Source organism: Maudiozyma barnettii (assembly GCF_903064755.1).
Source record: "Maudiozyma barnettii strain CLIB 1767 genome assembly, contig: KABA2_05, whole genome shotgun sequence".
NCBI lineage: Eukaryota > Fungi > Ascomycota > Saccharomycetes > Saccharomycetales > Saccharomycetaceae > Maudiozyma > Maudiozyma barnettii.
Genome location: NW_024545242.1, coordinates 802,112 through 822,450, shown reverse-complemented (window position 1 = coordinate 822,450; position 20,339 = coordinate 802,112). Strand labels below are relative to the sequence as shown.

General features: G+C 34.7%; 9 protein-coding genes and 1 non-coding gene across 10 annotated transcripts; 5 read left to right on the top strand and 5 right to left on the bottom strand.

The window, feature by feature from the left end:
• Positions 1–58: 58 nt before the first annotated feature.
• On the bottom strand, positions 59–673 carry LDB7 (Ldb7p; the record flags this gene model as incomplete). The annotated part of the gene is made up of 1 exon (XM_041551002.1): positions 59–673. The coding sequence occupies one exon, from the start codon at positions 671–673 to the stop codon at positions 59–61; it is 615 nt and encodes a 204-aa protein (XP_041406936.1).
• A 454-nt stretch (positions 674–1,127) lies between these two features.
• Positions 1,128–3,362, bottom strand: SCT1 (bifunctional glycerol-3-phosphate/glycerone-phosphate O-acyltransferase SCT1; the record flags this gene model as incomplete). The annotated part of the gene is made up of 1 exon (XM_041551001.1): positions 1,128–3,362. The coding sequence occupies one exon, from the start codon at positions 3,360–3,362 to the stop codon at positions 1,128–1,130; it is 2,235 nt and encodes a 744-aa protein (XP_041406935.1).
• Positions 3,363–3,702: 340 nt separating this feature from the next.
• On the bottom strand, positions 3,703–4,869 carry FMT1 (methionyl-tRNA formyltransferase; the record flags this gene model as incomplete). The annotated part of the gene is made up of 1 exon (XM_041551000.1): positions 3,703–4,869. One exon carries the CDS (start codon positions 4,867–4,869, stop codon positions 3,703–3,705), a length of 1,167 nt encoding a protein of 388 aa, XP_041406934.1.
• A 321-nt stretch (positions 4,870–5,190) lies between these two features.
• Positions 5,191–6,336, top strand: PGD1 (Pgd1p; the record flags this gene model as incomplete). Its single annotated transcript, XM_041550999.1, has 1 exon — positions 5,191–6,336. The coding sequence occupies one exon, from the start codon at positions 5,191–5,193 to the stop codon at positions 6,334–6,336; it is 1,146 nt and encodes a 381-aa protein (XP_041406933.1).
• Positions 6,337–6,697: 361 nt separating this feature from the next.
• Positions 6,698–8,830, top strand: TRP5 (tryptophan synthase TRP5; the record flags this gene model as incomplete). The annotated part of the gene is made up of 1 exon (XM_041550998.1): positions 6,698–8,830. One exon carries the CDS (start codon positions 6,698–6,700, stop codon positions 8,828–8,830), a length of 2,133 nt encoding a protein of 710 aa, XP_041406932.1.
• Positions 8,831–9,339: 509 nt separating this feature from the next.
• Positions 9,340–12,078, top strand: RRN6 (Rrn6p; the record flags this gene model as incomplete). The annotated part of the gene is made up of 1 exon (XM_041550997.1): positions 9,340–12,078. One exon carries the CDS (start codon positions 9,340–9,342, stop codon positions 12,076–12,078), a length of 2,739 nt encoding a protein of 912 aa, XP_041406931.1.
• A 1,739-nt stretch (positions 12,079–13,817) lies between these two features.
• KABA2_05S08052 lies at positions 13,818–13,912 on the top strand. Its single transcript has 2 exons — positions 13,818–13,855; positions 13,876–13,912. It is a non-coding gene; the product is annotated as a tRNA-Phe (tRNA).
• A 716-nt stretch (positions 13,913–14,628) lies between these two features.
• Positions 14,629–14,997, bottom strand: CGR1 (Cgr1p; the record flags this gene model as incomplete). Its single annotated transcript, XM_041550996.1, has 1 exon — positions 14,629–14,997. One exon carries the CDS (start codon positions 14,995–14,997, stop codon positions 14,629–14,631), a length of 369 nt encoding a protein of 122 aa, XP_041406930.1.
• Positions 14,998–16,002: 1,005 nt separating this feature from the next.
• On the top strand, positions 16,003–18,522 carry CCM1 (Ccm1p; the record flags this gene model as incomplete). Its single annotated transcript, XM_041550995.1, has 1 exon — positions 16,003–18,522. One exon carries the CDS (start codon positions 16,003–16,005, stop codon positions 18,520–18,522), a length of 2,520 nt encoding a protein of 839 aa, XP_041406929.1.
• A 165-nt stretch (positions 18,523–18,687) lies between these two features.
• GPC1 (glycerophosphocholine acyltransferase) lies at positions 18,688–20,007 on the bottom strand (the record flags this gene model as incomplete). The annotated part of the gene is made up of 1 exon (XM_041550994.1): positions 18,688–20,007. The coding sequence occupies one exon, from the start codon at positions 20,005–20,007 to the stop codon at positions 18,688–18,690; it is 1,320 nt and encodes a 439-aa protein (XP_041406928.1).
• Positions 20,008–20,339: the final 332 nt, after the last annotated feature.

Below are 20,339 nucleotides of genomic sequence, written 5' to 3'. Positions count from 1 at the left end.
CGTATACCTTTGGGTTTAATATCTATACCTTATTATATTATTAATTGTTTATTTTATTTTATTTTGTACATTCATGTTTCTTAAGTTGTTTCATGCGATCTTCCCCACGGAATTTACGGTTACAACGTTTACATACTATCACTTTGCGTACAATTTTGCCATCTGGTAGCACCCTTTCGTCAGTACCATTTGCTGAATCGGCAGCTGCAGCAGCTGCCTTTTGTTTACGTTCCAGTTTTGCCTTGGCTTTAGCTTTAACTCTAACATCGATCTCATTCTGTGTGCTGAGTAACATACATTGTCTTGCACTTGCTGGCAAAAAGATATCATATATTTGCAAAGCTTCATCACAATCCAATGTTCTATTAAAATAATGAGCAAAATCAACAGAAGATAGGGACTCCAATTGACGCTGCGGCACGTAACCGCCTAATATTGTGTGACTCAGATCGTAGCTAGCATGTGCAGCTTCCTTCATATCTACTTTACTACCAAGGTACGTATGTACAGGTATCCTTTCTTTATCTCCCAATGTTTTTTTTTGTTCTGTAGAATCTTTTTGTTCTGTTAACTGTTTCAACTCCTCATGCGAAAGCACAACCTCCTGAGAAGTCTCAAAAGATGACAACGCACCAATGACTTCATAGTAGTCTCTCTTCGTAATGGTAGACATGATGTGCTTGTTGTAGTATATGTATATATATGAGTCCTTTTTAAGCGTGTAATATGCTTTCTATATACAGGGTTACTCTTATACTTCTCCCCATCCACCCCACCGTTTTATTTAAAAATTGTTTGAAATCGAAAATTAGTTGAATTCCCCAAAGCGCGATTTCCTCGTGAATACATAGTATGAAGGATGAGAAGAGGAATACAAGTAACCTGAACTTGTTGAAGATGTTTTAAAGAAAAAACATGATTCAACAAGGTTATAGTTCCAGTTGTCATGTTGTAAAACTCTTATGCGACCTCTACGACTTCAAAGCTGTTATTATTTTTTTTTGCATTGATTATTATTATTATTGTATGCTATTTTATTTTACAAAGTGTTTATATAACGATGTTTGAAATTTATAGAAAAAATATAAATAAAAACAAAATTATTCGTATAGAGTATAGTATCATGTCTATTCCATCGATTGTTGACGCTTCCCACGAATGATCTGTGCAATACGATTGGAGACTGCTGTTGTCTTGGCAGCAGTCATCTCTTGCTCATTGTCTATATCAATCTCAAATTCGGAAATTGCTTGTTCGCTAGCATCTGTAGAGAATCCGACTATTGATGATGCACGACTTGAAACTACGCTAGAAGATATACTTCCTGATTGTGATCTACGGCCACCAACCATAGTAGAAAACAAAGGTATGTTACTTAACGAGTTGTCACTATTCACTAAGGAAATTGCATCGGAGTCCATTGCAGTAGTTGGTTCATCATTTTCTCTTCCTTCATTATCATTGGCCAGTTTTTCACGTTTCTGTCTAATGAGTCTACGTCTTCTAATTTCTTTCGTCTTGTATTCTTCCATCTCTTTAGTAAACTTTCCACTCTCGAAATCCATTAACAATTCAGGATCCAGAGTGTCAATGGTTGTTATAATACGTTCAGTAAGCGACTCTCTCTCCTTTTTTAATTGTCTCAATCCACTTGGCGATGTCAATGACATATACAATGGCCTTAAGGATTTCAACATATCCATACCATGATCACCGACGATCAAAGCTGAATATGTCACTAAAACACTCAACGCATACGACATCATAAACACCAAAACATAATGGTTTGTGTAAGATTTATATAATACCACAAAATAAGTAATAATAAAGGACCAAATAATGTATAACAATGGAGAAAACCCCATACTAATTAAGATCTTCCAAGTAGCAATGACATCATTAGCTTTAATCTTCACTGAAGATTTAGCCAACGCTTTACGTGCTTTTTCTTTAGAGACACGATTAGCTAAAATAAAGATTGGTGAAAACATTATAATACCAGGCAATGATAACAATAATGCCACAGTAATAAACACAGATCTATAAACCAATAAACATAGATTGGTCATAAAGTCGACACGGGCGGTCTCCACAGAATGATCTGCTAAGTTATAATAATTCAATTTTTCATTATATTTCAAAATATCTTCACCTAGTTGTTTCACATCAGGCTTATCTCTATGACCTTCATAACCTTTGACAATACGTCTGTTCATTTCTACAATCATTGACAAAGGAACTTTGCGATTAAATCTAGTGGAATATAATCTTCTCATAACCTGGACAATCATCAGAGTTTCATAATCTTTACAAGTCACGGTGACAGCTTTTAAACCTTCGGTAATCTCATCTAACAGAGTCTTCACAGCATCACGATTAGTCTCTGGTTGATGGTATTTTTCTACCAAATCTCTTGAGATTTCAATTGGTTCACCAAACTCCACAACGGCCCTAGATCTAAATCTATGTGCATGAAAATAATTCATACCACATGGAACAATCTTCACATTAACGTCCGGATGTTTATCCATACAACCTAACGCCATGATTGCAACTCCCGCTTTAATAGGCAATAGATCGGTTCTATCATGAGAACCACCTTCAGGGAAAATACCAATGCAGGAATCGTTTGCCAAATGTTCAAAGACTTTATGGTACACAAGTGATTGGTCCACTTTATCTGCATATTTGAAAGAAGTGCCACGTTCCAACAAGACTTTCTTATTATCTGGTTTATTCATCTTAAATTCTTTTCTAATATATAATACAGTATCACTTTCAACAGATACCACCTCAGCATTCCCAAATCCCTTAGATAGACCTATCAACCCCTTTGGACGACATTCAGTCAAGAATTTGGTACCTTTACCAATGACTTTCTTATAATCATGAGGGTCGACTTTAATTTTACCTGTTGCAGGTTGTAAATTGTCCTGAGGTCTCACTACGCCAATTGCCATCACAGCTCTTGCTAAGAATCCAATACCTTTCATATGCAATGAAGACTCTGCAATCAAAAACAACACACGTTTGTTAATTACCTTCTTCACCTGCTCCATTAGAATGATTGGATCCACAAATTGGTTTGCATGAGGTGCAGCAACGAAGATGATAGGTCCCTCTTTGGGCATCCTGTAACCACCTCTAGATTTGATCTCTCTAAAGAAACATTCAAATATATTCCACAGCAACCAGAGCATAAAATCGTAGAAAGCTTTACGTACAGTGGGAGGTTCCTCATACTTGTACTCTGAAAATGCCTTGTGGATAGAGCTCACCTGGCCTGTTTTCTGTCCTTGCTCTTGTTCTTCCTCTAATTTCTTCTGCTCTTTACCCTTTTCACTAAGCAATGGCTTCTCCATATTGAAACAAAAAATATGTATGTATAGATGAACACAATTTCTGTGTGTGTGTGCGTGCGTATATGTATGTTGTTATATGACTTCACACAAATTCAACAATCCAAGTAATATCTGGAACTTCTAATGCAATGATCTTTATATCGTTCTGATATATTTACCTTATTTATTTATTTATTTACAGAGAGAGATTGCTTGAAGTTTCCCAGTCATCTTTTTTTCATTTTTATTTTGCGCGGAGTCCTTCTTTCACTCATTTATTCAATTCTCTGAAGGGAAGATTTCAGTTTGAATTGTTAATGAGATGAGCAGTCAGCAACAACGCACATGTATGGCCACTATGCTAAGCAAAAAATGTCAGTTCTGCTGCTTGCGGACCACACCGTTTCCTTAATTTCCTTGTGAACTCTTCGCTGGTCTCAATGGGGCTTGCTTCGAATTGTAACGATAGTACTTCCAACTGTGTCCCCAAAGCACATCCAACACGTATAACTTTTCTTTCTTGATCATAAACGAATTGGCCAGGTTCCAACAGTTGTGCAGGCCAAGTAACAGGCTCTATTTTATGGAATAACACTCTCTTATCGGCGAACAAATCCTTTTGTTTCCTCAATTTCCCCTGTTGTATTCTCTTGAATGCATACACTGGACCAATCACAGCAATCATTGTAGATATATGTTCTGCAGTATATGTTTGCCATAGGACCTGTTTGTCCTTTGTCTTGATAGTAGGTGCCCAACTGGGTTTATAAATATGATCATTCGTTGTCAAAACTTTCTTGTCAGACGAAGGGATATATGATCCATTCACTACGACATCTCTAAGCAAAGCAGCTCCCACGACCCCCAACTCTTGAATCAATGTATCAGATTTCCAAGTCCCCTCATGAGTAGTCGCATTCTCTAACAATGTGTCGATAGAAATCTCTGGTGTCCTTGCGATAACTTCACCACGATCAAACTTTTCAGGATGTAACGTTTGAACAGACACACCAGTCATCGAATCTCCATTTAATAATGCATGCTGAATAGGTGCACTACCTTTATACCTGGGCAATAACGATGGATGCACATTCAATGAATAATCCGCCATGGAAATTAATTCTGAAGGGATCAGTTTCCCATACGATACAGCGACCAACATCTTATCATGATTAGCAGAGCATCCTTTCAACCAAGGCATCAGGACATCGAGCATCTCTTGTCGAGTGTCACAGAACAACGGCGAACCTGTCTTATATGCCTCTATCACAGGCGGAGTCTTCAACACGGAATGTTGTCTGCCACACCATTTGGGCGGTCTAGTGACCAATTGTAACTTAGCCAACAGCTGTGGTTGTTCCAGTGACAACTTTTGTAATGTATTAAGGGATCGGGCACTAAATTCATCGGTCCCAAAGAACAGAACATCTAGTGGTTTACGCACCACAGAATAACACCTGACATAACTATACCATCTAGTTCCAACACCCCCAATGGCTGCACACACTTTACCACCACCAAATACCATTGTCTTCACTGATTACTTCTGCCCTCTCTTCAAAAATGCACGAGTCCTATTGCAAATGTTAATATAAGAGTAATTCTTTCCTAAAGCCTTTCAGACAGACCAAAAAGAAGGCGCCCACCAAAAAACCAAAAAATAAACAATTTTTTTTTGGGAAGCAAAGCAAACAGTATAACTGATTGAATGATTGCTTTCTACATAAAGAGAAGGAAGAATAAAGAGGTGGTAATAGTCAACCACACACCAGGGTAGAAGCATTTTCAAATAGCTACACACTGACATTGCTATATAGTTGAGAATCACTTCTTTTTTATATTTGCAAACATGACAGACGTTGGAACTGCTGTCGAGGGAATACTCACGTTACACATGAAACTCGAAGAGCTGGAACGTCGACTGGCTCAAAATCCACATGGGAAAGAACAATTGGCAACAACGCTCTCCACCACAAGAGACTCGATTCTACCAATTAGATTAGAATTAAACAATTTCATACATATGGTAAGTAATATTGCCGATGAGAAGAATGGCGTGACTAATCAAGAAAAGTTCCATAATGTAAGACTAACGTTATTAAAACTACATACCAGTATTCAGTTATTATCACAACGCTTTCAAGAATTAGCGCCTCTGTTTGAAACAGTGTCAGAATATACTACCGAACATAAATCAAAGGAATATCAACCTTTGGAGACATTGGCCCCAACACACATTCTACAGACATCGGTGACAAATGATTTGTCGAATAAATCTACTAGTAATCCTACTGCTACAACTACAAATAATACCAACACTACGACCACCACCACAGCAAAGAAAGGTCGTGGATCTGCAGCTAGTGTGAAAAGTCCTTTGAATGCCATTAACACCCCAACAGCTGCTTCTGCTGCTGCTGCTACACCTGCTACTACTTCCACAAATACTACCACAACAACTGCCAAAAAACCTCGTAAACCAAGACAAAAGAAATCGGTATCAAGTGCAAAAAATACACCTGCACCAACACACGCGACAACAACAACAACAACTAATACTAACAGTGTCGCAGCTACTCCACTCTCCACTACAACAATAAATCCAACATTATCAGTACCACCCCAACTTATGGCTGGGATGGTTCCTGGTAATCTTGTAGGAATGTCACCAACCAATGCAATGATGAACATGGCGCCACATATGCAACCACAGATGCAATTTAACAACAACAACAATAACAACAATATCATCAATAGACAAACAGGCACAACTCCGGGCCCTCAAAGCCAACAGAGTCCTCACAACAACACCATCACACCCGCAAATATCTTGAGTATGGGCAGTAACAGCAACAACGCTAATAATAACGGCACTATGAGCAACAATATGAACAACAATAACAGCAGCAACCAGGGTCCAAATGCCATGAACGATTTCGGAAACCTGGACCTCAACAACATAGACCTTTCCAGCCTTAACATGGACTTCCTATAACGAAATCAATCAGTTATTGAATCAGTCATCGTGATTGTTATTATTGTGTGACGCATCCCACCACTCACCGCACCAAAAAAAAATGGTTTCTGAGCGAAAATTTTTCAATTTTTCTCATTTGTTGATTATATAAGAGACAGACAACAGACATCGAATTGGATTCTCACGATGTGTCTTCGTTATTAGAGAGAGTTCCTTTAATAGATCACTAGTTAAGAGACTATAGGAAGTTTAAATACATACTGTTATATACTATTTGTGTACACGCTCCGTTGATTTGAGTTTAAATTATTCTAATCACTTTTTTTTATTCCCTTATTAGTCTTTTTCCATTTTGCAAATCACTATTATTTAAGGAACCATGTCTGAACAATTGAGACAAACTTTTGCCAACGCTAAGGCTGAGAACCGTAATGCTTTAGTAACCTTCATGACTGCAGGTTACCCAACCGTCGCAGACACCATCCCAATCCTTAAAGGTTTCCAAGACGGTGGTGTTGACGTCGTTGAACTTGGTATGCCATTTTCTGATCCTATTGCTGATGGTCCAACTATTCAAGTGGCCAACACTGTAGCTCTTGAAAACGGCGTCACTTTGAAACAAACTTTGGAATTGGTCGCTGAAGCTAGAAAGCAAGGAATCACAGTTCCTATTATTTTGATGGGTTACTACAACCCAATCATGAACTATGGTGACGACAAATTCATTAAGGATGCTGCAATTGCAGGTGCTAATGGTTTCATCATTGTTGATCTACCACCAGAGGAAGCCCTAAAGATTAGAAACAGAGTCAACGAATGTGGTTTGAGTTTAGTTCCATTAGTAGCTCCTTCTACTACCAATGAAAGATTGGGCTTATTGGCCGATATTGCCAATTCCTTTGTTTATGTCGTCTCTAGAATGGGTACCACTGGTGCTCAATCCAACGTTGCCTCAAATTTGGATGAACTAGTGAAACGTGTAAGACATTATACTAAGGACACCCCTATTGCTGTTGGTTTCGGTGTTGCCACCAGACAACATTTCGAAAGTGTCGGTTCTTTGGCGGATGGTGTTGTCATTGGCTCTAAGATCGTCACTTTATGTAGCCAAGCTCCAAAGGGTAAAACATACGAAGTTGCTAAACAATACTGTGAAGAGATCTTGAACGGTAAGAAACATAAAATTTTGTCTGTTGAAGAATTTAAACAATTCCAAGCTCATGCTGCAGAACAAGGTAAACTATTTATCGACCAAAAGAATAACTTCAACGAGACTCACAAACATTCCATGAGATTCGGTGACTTTGGTGGTCAATACGTCCCTGAAGCACTACATGCTTGTCTAAGAGAACTAGAAGGCGCATTTGACGAGGCTGTCGCTGATCCTAAATTCTGGGAAGATTTCAGATCTTTATACTCCTACATTGGCAGACCTTCCTCATTACATAGAGCAGAAAGACTTTCTGAATATTGTGGTGGTGCTCAAATCTGGTTGAAAAGAGAAGATTTGAACCATACTGGTTCCCATAAAATCAACAATGCTTTGGCTCAAGTTCTATTAGCAAAGAGATTAGGTAAGACTAATGTTATCGCTGAAACTGGTGCTGGTCAACACGGTGTTGCCACTGCCACTGCTTGTGCCAAATTTGGTTTGAAGTGTACTGTATACATGGGTGCTGAAGATGTCCGCCGTCAAGCTCTAAATGTCTTTAGAATGAGAATCCTAGGTGCTGATGTTGTTTCTGTCACTAACGGTACTCAAACTTTGAGAGATGCCACCTCCGAAGCCTTCCGTACTTGGGTGACAGACTTGAAGACTACTTATTACGTTGTTGGTTCTGCCATTGGTCCACATCCATATCCAACTTTAGTTCGTACCTTCCAAAGTGTTATCGGGAATGAAACCAAGGAACAATTTGCTAAGATGAACAATGGTAAATTACCAGATGCTATTGTTGCTTGTGTTGGTGGTGGGTCCAACTCTACCGGTATGTTCTCACCTTTTGAAAAGGATGAATCCGTCAGACTTATCGGTGTTGAAGCTGGTGGTGATGGTGTTGATACTAATTTCCATTCTGCTACTTTGACTGCTGGTAGACCAGGTGTTTTCCATGGTGTCAAGACTTACGTCCTACAAGATAGTGATGGTCAAGTCCATGACACTCACTCTGTCTCTGCCGGTCTAGATTATCCTGGTGTAGGTCCAGAATTAGCCTTCTGGAAATCTACAGGCCGTGCTGACTTCATGGCTGCCACTGATGCTCAAGCTCTAGAAGGTTTTAAATTGCTATCTCAATTAGAGGGTATCATCCCAGCGTTAGAGTCATCACACGCTGTTTACGGTGCTATTCAAATTGCCAAGACAATGAATGCTGAACAAAACTTAATCATCAACATCTCTGGTAGAGGTGACAAGGATGTTCAAAGTGTTGCTGAGATTTTACCAAAACTTGGTCCACAAATTGGATGGGATCTTAGATTCGAGGCTAACCCAGCTTCCTCTCAACGATAGATCATTATTTATAAGTTCCAGTGCAATAAATTAGATTTAATATTTGTGAAGACCTTTATATTCTAAAAAAATGAATATAAACTTGTGATCCTAAAAAGTCTATATTGCTCATAAAATAAATACATAAAAATCTTTTCTTTTTTTTTTAGTTAAAGAATATAGTACGTAAAGGTAAAATTATATAAACTATCTATATGTTGATATATGGTAAGCCATAGTGAGAACTTGAATAAAAACAACGCTATATCGATGATCTCTTCCTCTCTTTTAAATTGTTCTTGTGTGTATCTTATTCGTGAACATGAAGCTAATCGGTCGCTTCTTAAAACGAAAATTTTTTGATTTAAAAGACAAACAAATTTCTTGATCTGGCGATGAGGTAGGGATGATATGTTATTATCAATGTTGAGAGGACAAAAACGCAATCATAAAACGCAGTTCAGTATATCTATACCTTTTTAATTTATTCCTTGGGTCACTATCCAGACTGACATTTTGAAGTAACCAAGATGAATGAAAGCGGGCTTCCCTTCAAACGACCGGTTGGTATACAACTGGCGACCGGTATAGTGGGACCCAGTGTCTTTAGATCTGCAAAACATATTCATAACTATAACTCAGATGAAAGCTGGCTAAAAACGACTGATGCAACAATACCTGAATCATTCATGAGTTTCAATATTGTCTCTAGCAATGTTTTGATTCCCGATGATTTGTCGCCATCTTGGCCCACTACAAATATGTCACCACATTTGCATGCCCCAGTTGGTAGACGCTTATTATCAGAAACCAACGGGTTAACAGATACATTCATCGATAATAATATATCGGAATATGATTTATTGGACGATGAAATTGAACCTCAGGATGATGAACACGTAAGAGATTCCCTATTATCTAAATTACATTGGGGCCGTCTTACACCATCTCTATCTAGTACAGGGAGCTTTCAAATATACAATGATGTCAAGGATGTGAATACCAATAGGATGTATATGTCACCAGCTTCCAGTCCAGTTTCATTCCATCATGATTATCTCCCAAGAGGCGTAGTAAGAAGTCTCAGTAAGAGTGATTCTTCAGTAAGCTTACCATCAAAACAAGACATCAAAACTTCAGGTAGATACACACTTATTGATCCAACCATTAGAGATACATTTATTATTGGGAAGATTCAAACTTCATTTGACATAAGAAACTATATAGATTATCATGAATTAATTGCTTACAGTACAGGTAAAACACATTCTACCTTGCGATTGTCAATTTACAAACATCAGGGTACAAAAAATTACATCAAGGACGAGGCTAATATTACAGAGATTGATTTACATAGTAGAATTAAAACTATCAAAATTCCTATTTTATCCAAGGCATATGCACGCTTCTCTGATATCATCGCGGTGATTACTGACAGATCATTAATACTCATAAAGATCAAAAGTATAGATTGCAATAGAGACTATAGAATAAAATATCATGTATTAGAACCATTAAGTTTTACATCCTTGGGTGATTACCCTTGGGCTGATGTCACTTTCAATCCGATGGACCCTCAACAATTTGCTGTAGTTGATACAAAAGGAAATTATGCTATAGGTACGATTCCATCACCCCTTCGAAAATCTAACAAGTTGAGTTTAAATACCAAAATGAGGGGAACTATTTATGACCCGGAGTCTCTGTCCTCCAGGAAACATATTTCTTGGTCATCAAAAGACTCACAAATATTGTTAATGGATGAATCGAAATTGAAAGAGATTAATATTCTTGAGAAATACCAGTTGGAGATGGTACAGGCTAAAAGTTGGTCACAGATACTTGATTTTTCAGAGATAGATGAAGATTATAGAATTATGCTAACATCTATGGAAATTATAGTATTGAGAACGAGCAGAGACTTTGATCAGACTACAAGAGTAATGTCTTGGAAACATTACTTGAATTCAAAAGACAGAACATACCGACTGTTCATACAACCTGTTACTTTACAAGACAAACAATTATACTTCACATATATCACATCAAAAAATCACAACAGAGTATATTTGCATGGATTTACACTGAATAGAAATGATAATACATTCCAGACTCTGAGAAGTTCTACGATACTAGATATACCGGGCTTAAAAAATGGGATTCAAACTTTACAGTTCGTAGAGGAATCATTTGAAAATGTTGATGAAGGTGATGCTTTGACATTAAATCTCTTTATCCGAGAAGTTGATACGACATCCATAATACATATGACCGAAAGTAATGTTCCTAAATTCAAATCAAACGAAAGTGATGAATCACTGGGGTTACCTGAAACTTCAAATTATTTATCAAATACGTATCCTGAACTTGAGTTTCTAACGAAAAATATCACCAAAAATATATTCGCTAGTCAAAAGACAAAAATTAATTCCAAAGAATCAAATGATGTCCAGAAATTTGAAGAGTATGGGTTTCATCTATCAGAGGCATTGAATAAATATATCACTGAAAATGATGAAGAAAATAAAATCGCACCTTCATTATTATCAAAGCTTACCAATACACCATCAAATATCAATGACATGGAGGAATTCTCATCTTTTTTGTTCCAATTTCTTGAACATTATAAAAAAGAGGATATTGACTTCACCGATCTAACGGGAATATTCAAATATATAGTACAGGAGAACACAAAGGATATAGATATTTTTTACAACAAACTACTAGAGTACTGGAGTATATTGGGTCAAGAAGCTATCGTTTTCACTAAGGAAATCGTAAATGAGTTAGTATGGGGCACCTTAAAATACTCAAAAACTAGCTCTGCTAAACAACAATATGATTCCACATATCATAAGTTGAATAGCTCATCTAAGGACATTATCGATGAATGGGACAATTGTGATATGACAGATAGCTTTTCAGACACCAACTCTACTATTCCATTTAGTAGCCAGCCTCAATTCACTTTAAATACACAATCCCAAATACCAACTATTAGATCATCCCAAAATAGAATATCTAAACGGAACTCTACTAGAGGTGGATTGTCAAGAAGGATAATCCGAACTGCCAGTAATATTGAAAATTCTCAACTTGATTCCGTTATTCAAAACACATTACCTTCATCAATGGCTCCTGCATTTACATTAATGGGTAGTTCCGTTCCATCCACACAGTCTTCACAAGTATCAAGTATAATACCATTTCAAGTCGGCGGATCACAAAGATCTAAAAAGAAAAAGAAAAAGGTTGGCGGATTTAATTGATCCCTAATTATGAACACTAAATTGCATTACAGTCATTTATATATCACCTGCATTACTTTGCATTTTTATTATTACATATATACAAAGGACATTAAATGTTCGAATATAATAAAACATATCCTTCATTTCTTAAAAAGCAAAAATTCATGGGAAAATTGAATATTAGACATATTCTATTTAACTGAACAAATTTTATTATATTATAAAATCTACTTATAGTCGTCTGATCTGAGCTGAACTAGACATACTGTGGTTAGACTTATATTCGTTCATTATTTAAGGTGTTAGGTATAGAGGTGAATGGCGTAGCTTGAGTTTTGATGTTAGGTAAGCAAAATATAATTGTTATATTTCTCTTATATTTGTAAGTGATTTTTTATATTGTATATAATTTATAGAACGAATAGAATCTAACTCAGAATGAAAGTTTAGAATTCTTTGTCTTTATATATTATTTATTTTCTCAAAAAAACTGATTCTCTAATTCTTTCTTAATAATATATTACCTAATGAATTATTAAGTAAAAACCATTATTACCTAATTACTAGGTAATTCTTCATTCTTATTTGGACATTTTAGATATATCGATTCCACATAATTTCTGTCATGATTATTTATATCTTATATAAAAATATATAAAATAAATTATGAAAACAATTATATTCATAAATGAAATACAGTTCCATTTATATATGTTGGATTTCTCGTTGTCGTGATTATAAACTCACTCAACGGTGGCGGAAGTAATCTATTAGTAAGTTGTTGTGGGATTAACCTTGGTCGTTGTCATTCTTATTGTCAGAAATTAAGAGTAGTATGCACAACACTTAATTTCAATAGGTAAAGAACTACCTTTAAGCACAGTTATTTTGAAGCGTGTTAAAATATGAAACAAAATATGTGGCAACATGAAACAAAGTTAATCGCATTATGAAACAAAACATAATTCGAACCTCAATTGAGATTAGAATAAAAATATATAAAGACAAAGAATTCTGAACTTGCATTCGAAGTTAGATTCTATTTGTTCTATAAATTATATATAATATAAAGAGACTGATCGATTATTGACAGAAATTATGTGAAATTAAGATATCTAAGATGTCCTAATAAGAAATAAACATTTTATTAGGTAATAGTCGTTTAGGCCATAATTCGTTTAGAAAATAAGTTCATTACTTATCGATCGTTTAACCAACAATCGTTTAGGTAACAAATCAATTACTTGACAATCGTTTAGGTAATCAGTTTACTACTTAACAATCGTTTAGGAAACAATCGTTTAAGTAATAAGAAGAAACGAAACTTCGATAAAATAAATGATATATAAAGACAAAGAATTCTGAACTTACATTCTGAGTTAGATTCTATTCGTTCTGTAAATTATATACAATATAAAAAAATCACTTACAAATATAAGAGAAAGATAACAATTATATTTTGCTTACCTAACATTAAAACTTAAGCTACACCATTCACCTCTATACCTAACACCTTTAATAATGAACGAATATAAGTCTAACCACAGTATGTCTGCTTCAGCTCAATTATCGTATTAAAAAATGTCCGAATTAAATAAAGTAAAGCTTGAAGAGACTAATAGAGGCAAACACTCTATCTCAGATTCTCTACACTTATGATATATTTCCGGCAATAACATTATTAGATTGTGACTCTGTTTTTTTTTTGATTCTTATTCTATATCTTTAACACCCTCAGAACGCCATTTTTTCATGTTGCGGATTTAGCTCAGTTGGGAGAGCGCCAGACTGAAGAATAACTTCGGTCAAAAAAGAAATCTGGAGGTCCTGTGTTCGATCCACAGAATTCGCATATTTTTTTATTTTTTTAAATTCTCAAAATAAATTTGAGGAATTAATCAATGTTTTGGTTCAAATTCCATATGTGTTCTTTATGAATCATGACTTTTTTTGTAAATATTTGATGTGCTTATGACAGTCCCCAATCTTTTTTCAATTCTGGTATACGTCGTAATTGGTACTTGCGAAATTTAATTTCTGTTAAAAACTTCATTCGAAAAATGGAAGCACTCGACAAAAAACCATTTAGGATTACATAATAGTTCGAAATTTCACCATTAATCTATATTCCTATTCAGCAAAACTGTTTTACTCTGTCATCCCTCATAATTAACTATTATTGGTGGCTTTATTTCAATTACCAAATAATTTTGCAATCTCCGAGACACATATACATTTCTCGACCAATTTAAGAATAGGTTTAACTTAAAGTCAATGGAAAGGGTACTTCTATTACCCTAATAAATGATAATTTTAACGATAAAGTTATACCCTTTTAAAATCTATTATGTCAGAACAGAAATAGACTGTACTGAAAAGCAATGATATGTTTGATCTCCGGAAATTATTTTATTATACAAAAAGGATAAATATCTACATATTACTGTGTGATAAAGAATGCTTAAAAACGATGATGATGATGATGATGACTTGACTGTGACAAAATTAAATAAATAAATCGATATACCTACACAATTTATTATCGAAGAAGTATTATTACTTGGTCTTTTAACGTTCTTTTAACATCTTATTTCTTTTCTCTCTTCTTCTCATTCTTTCAACCTTCTTTGCATGCATCTTAGTAGCCATCTTTTCATATCTTTCTTCTTCTTCCTTCTTCTCTCTTCTTTCCTTTAAAGCTTGAACTCTCTTTTGTTTCTCTTCAGCCTTCTCATCCTTTAAAGCCTTCACTCTATCTTTGAACTGTTTGTCCTCCAGTCTCTTTTGTTCCTTCAATTCCCAAGAAGTTAGTCTCTTGTTCTTAACTACTCTACTTTTAGGTCTCATTGGTTGTTTGGCAACCTTCCAGGTTCTACCACTAATATTGGCACCTTTACTCTTAGAAGTAGTATCCACAGGAACTTCAACGTCACTCATTTTTATACAGCAGTCTTTTTGAAAACGTATTTGGTGCTTTCAGAAGGTATACAAATATTACAAGCAATTCTTCAAATCCTATTCGTAACCGAACTACTTCCCTTTAAATGTAGTCAAACTTTGAGCTCATCGCTGATATTAACATAGAAATCTTCCCAACTTCAAAAAAAATTTTCGGTCAAAAAAGTTCGCAGGTAGACCGAATGCCGTACAAAATATATGATTTATTATTTCTTTCGCTGCGGTTGAAAACTAGGGCTTACCAAGATATTTTAGGGTAAATGAATCGCATTATGGTGTAGAAGGATACCTTTGCAATGGATCAAGAATTATATTCAAGGATGAATTGGTTTCATTTAATGGAACTTATTCAGGGCAGAATGTTTGGATTAATTGGGGGAAATATATCAACTTGATGTGCCCCCTGTGAAAACATTCAAGATGAAAATGGAGAATAAACCTTGATCTTATTTAACCGTCATTAAAGTTTGAATTTAGCTATCAGCACCTAAATACAACAATTTGTATATAATTTAAAGTAAAGTGGTACTGTCGTATGTAATATTAGATAAAATTACAGCATGAATATAAATTTGTTATAAGTATCTATATAGTTTGTTAGAAGGTTTCTGTCAATAACCGTCCTGTATAGCATTTTTTAGGCAGGCTGGAAAACAAATACAGATATATATTTTGTACGTTACTTTTTTTGCAAAGGAAGGCGTTAGTTAAAACTAAAAGGGAAACAAACTATTTGAAATATCAACGAGAAGTGCAAAGAGGTATTAAACTTTAGAAAAGCATTACTCAGACTCATATATATACCATATATCGTAACCTTGGAAAGTTAGTAAGTTTGAATCATAGTTCGCATACCTGTACATAAGTTGACCAGTCATTCTAAACTTCATTTTTTCATACTGATTAGCTGAGGTCGTAAAAAGACAGCATTACCACCAAACACTACGGAGATTCCTTCATTATCCTAGACCAAACCAAAGAGCTATGTATTGCACAAAAAATATTTGTCGACTGACCATCAGTAGCTTAACTCATATATCAAAACGTAGTATTGTTATTCCTAGATCAAAGAATAAAAAAATAAAACCGTTAAAGAGTAAAACAAGACATGTCACATTAGAAAACATCAATCCTGATGATGTGATGACTCTCCAGGATCCTAAGCTACTCGAATTTAAAGTTAAACAGTTGCGTGAGTATACGCGACGTTTACAGGAAAGACTAAGAGCATCTAATATAAATAAAACAAGAGATGACGAAATAACGGATCTATTTAATGAACCCAAGAGTGATGTTGCAGAATCTTTATTAAACTCCTTTACTTCTAAATCTTTACCAGAACATAGCTCAAAAGATATTTCAGCTTCCTCGACTTCTGTTTCTCAAACTTTGTCTGATTTAATCGATACAGTGTCAACACATCAGATCGAAAAATTGATACCTGAAGATGCAAGAACGATAATCAATAACGATACTTTAATTATGAAATCTATGTTAAAAAAGAAGAACCCTAATTGGAATTTAATAATAACAAACCTTATGAATGATAAGTCTAAGTTTCTTACTCTTTCAGAAGAAACAGTGAATAGTTGGTTAATGAATGGAATAACATATTTATCTTATGAGAATATTGAAAAATTAGACGATTTATTACAGGTATGGTCAAAACAACACAACACTCCAATATCACCAGAAATATTTGACGGTTTACTGAGAGTGTGTTCAAAATTATCTCCTATGAAGTCAAATATAGTTACAGATATTAAAGAAGATATAGTATTTCAAAAGATGAAAGATATTCTAGAGCGCATGGATGAATCATCCATAACTCCTAATGAATTTAACTTAACTGCATGTGTGACATACTGTTCGAAACTGAAGGATTTTAAGACTATGAATTTTTTCCTTGAGAAATTCCAAACCGAGTATGGTCTAACGCCTAATAAGCACACTTACACGAAAATTATTCAATTTTATGATGGATTAGGATTGGAAGAACGTGCATGGAATACTTTTGACACAATGAAATTCTTGTCAAAAAGTCATAAACCAGATATTTTCACCTATAATATGATGTTACACATATGTGACAAACAAAAAAATTATGCAAAAGCTATAGACTTATTTTATGAAATTGAGGAAGAAAAACTAACTCCAAATCATTCGACATTTGTAACGATCGCCAAGACGCTTGCCTCTTCAAGTGGGGATAATATTATAGCGGAAGGTAATGCTGAATCGCTGAGATTACTTGGTTGGAAGTTCATTAGCAAAATGTTTGAAAATGAAGATTATGATAGTGTTGCCTCTATGATGGCACTGGCAGCTTATGATGGAGATGTTACCCTATGTCGTGCACTATTTTTCAAGTTTACAATGAGCGAATATACCTCTAAGAGAGAATTTGAACCAAACACTGGTAATTTATGGATGAAATCAATAAAACCAATTTTGTTTAATTACTTGTTATTATCTTATTCCAAGTTTAAGCCAGATTATGTTCCACTTCTAGTTGGATGGCCAGAAGGTGCACAAATGAGAAGAACCATCCTTAATAGTGTAGATTATACCGGAAAAGCTAGTGATACGCGAAACGTACTTCCTTTACTACCGTTAAAGAATTTGAGTTCATCTGATCACATATTAGCCGAGTCTAACGCATTATGGAAATTCATTTTAACTAACGGTGATTTTACTCAAAGCACTACTACTAGTCTATCTCAGGAATTAAACAGCCAAATTTTACAAAAGTTAACCGTCGAATCTACAAATTTTGAAGACTTTAAATTCAATATTTTACACGTTATCGGTAAATGGAAGGTTAACCATATGAACAACTCCATCTTCAATCATCGATGCCTTGTCTCTTATTTGAGCATCCCGTTGAGATTGAATAACGCTACTGAGTTTTGGGAAAGACTAGACACATACACTTTTAAAGAAAGTGAATTTGATGATAAACTATTAGAGGTGTATTACGAAGCTAAATTATTAGAAGATAAAATGACCCAATCTGAAAACCACACTTCTATGGAAATTACAACAACTTCTTTCATAGAGAAACATATCGAATATTTTGCTTCAGTTAGTCATAAGATCCTATACGACAATTCAACATTCGATATAGCAATGAAAGGTGCAACTAAATTTAATAACCTAGAGAGAGCCAAACAAGAATGGATTGATAGAGGGAAATTTAGAAAAACCGAAAATTATATGAAACTTGGCGAAAGTAAGAAAAGTCAACTCGACTCTGAATTTGCCAAGATCATGGTAAATTTCTTTGTTTCTCAGAAAAAATATGATGAAGCCATGAGTATTGTTCTAACTTCGAAGAGAAACATCAGATGGAAATATGGTATGGTAAAGAACTTGGTGGACGGTCTTGAAAAGATCGAGGATAAGAGGAATGTTAAGATCCTATTAGATATATTAAACCGGAAACCAACCGAAATTGCATACATTAATAAACAAATAGAAAATTTGGACCTAAGCATAAGGTAGCTTACTTCAGTCTACCAACCTAACCAGAATAATGTGATTCCAGTAATCTAACCCCCAAAAACACTGCATAAAAAATTAAATTATTTTGTAAATAGGTAAAATTATAATATAAACATGTACATAAAAAAAAATCATTATATCTATGATACATATTACCTCTTTTATTCAATCTTCTTTGTCATTATCCAGAGAAAGGATGCTGCTACTTTGACTTCTAATAGATACATCACTTCTTTGATTACCAATATTATTATATACTACATTCAAATGATCTGTCCGTTGTTCATCGTCGAGGTCTATACTAATTTCATTATCGTTAACAGAATCTAACTTTTGTTGTAATATCCCTACCTCTCTACGAAGTTTCATTACTTCATCCAGATAAGCTTTTCCATAATAATCAATATAATATGTAGCACCATTATGGGCAGCACAAAGGAATATAAATATTAGGAAGAGAGAAGCAGCCAATTTATATCTCAACCATATACTACATAAGAGCATAGTACTTAGCTGATAGAAATATTGCAATAGAATATAAATGACAGCAGGCCAAGGATCATTCAATTTAACTACCCACCAATTCTTGAATTGATGTGTCGTGAGATATTCGAAACTCGTCATTCTTTTACCGGCTTTTATCTTGGACGATTGTCTTACTGTAATAAAATAATGATACAATGACTGCCATAATAGATAAAATAGAGACGTCCATAATATATTTGTCTTTAAATCTATTGACTTTCTCGCTCCTGGAAATCTCTCCAGCTTGTAGGATTCAGAAATACCATAATATATAATATACATCGTACAAGGCGGCATAATATGTATGAAACATGAAGTTGTTTTATCAATTGAATGTAATACCAATGAATTTCTCCAGGCAATAACAGCGAATGCTAGGGAACCAAAAGAAAATGCAAAGCAAGAATGAAATAACATAATGGAATCAGATCTTATCCAAATAAACACAAGACACATTATATTGACGAAGTAGCATAGATCCGCCATATAATAATGATTTTGAGTTTTGTAATATGTATAAAATCTTACAGGCATTAATATACCAAACATAATGGAATAATATATGTGAAACCACTCTGGAAACTTGCCCATTATATAACCAATTGCAAATATATTAAATAACGTAAAAGGATAAAAAAGCTTTTCAATAACTGATGGATTCTTAAAAAATATCAAATCTAACGGTTGGTCTAATGCTTTTATCCTTTTAAATATTTTCTGTCTTAACTCATTAATCGGTATTTTAGCTCCATTGCGATAATGTCGATATATTTTAGACCTAGTACTGGGCTTCTCACTTTTATTATCTTGATTATGCGACCGTTTTGAAAAAATTGGTAGCTGTCTTGCAGCAACTTTAGATGCCAAAGGATCTAACAATTCAAATATATTGAATATAGATGGGCTATTTTCAGATATCAAGGAATCATCACTGTCATCTTTGTTAACTAGAGATGACATTCTTGAGACAACAGTATAGTTTACTGTGTCGTATTAGTGACTCCGATTGGTTACTTCAGCAGATTGCGGTAGCTCTTAATCTGTAATTAAAACCTCAAAAACAAAGGAAATGTATCTTCTTTTCTAGGGAATACCCTAACATCGATAGTGTTTCACTCTCTGAAATTTAGTTAACTTCAGTCAAAAGATAGATAACGCCTTGATTCTTTCCCCTTTAAATAAGGGTCTCTAAATTCTCTCATCGCTTCTTTTCTATTGATCGAAAATGTAAAAAGGGCAATATAAATAAATATTCTTGGACTGTTTGTACACCCAAACATTTATTTGCACAA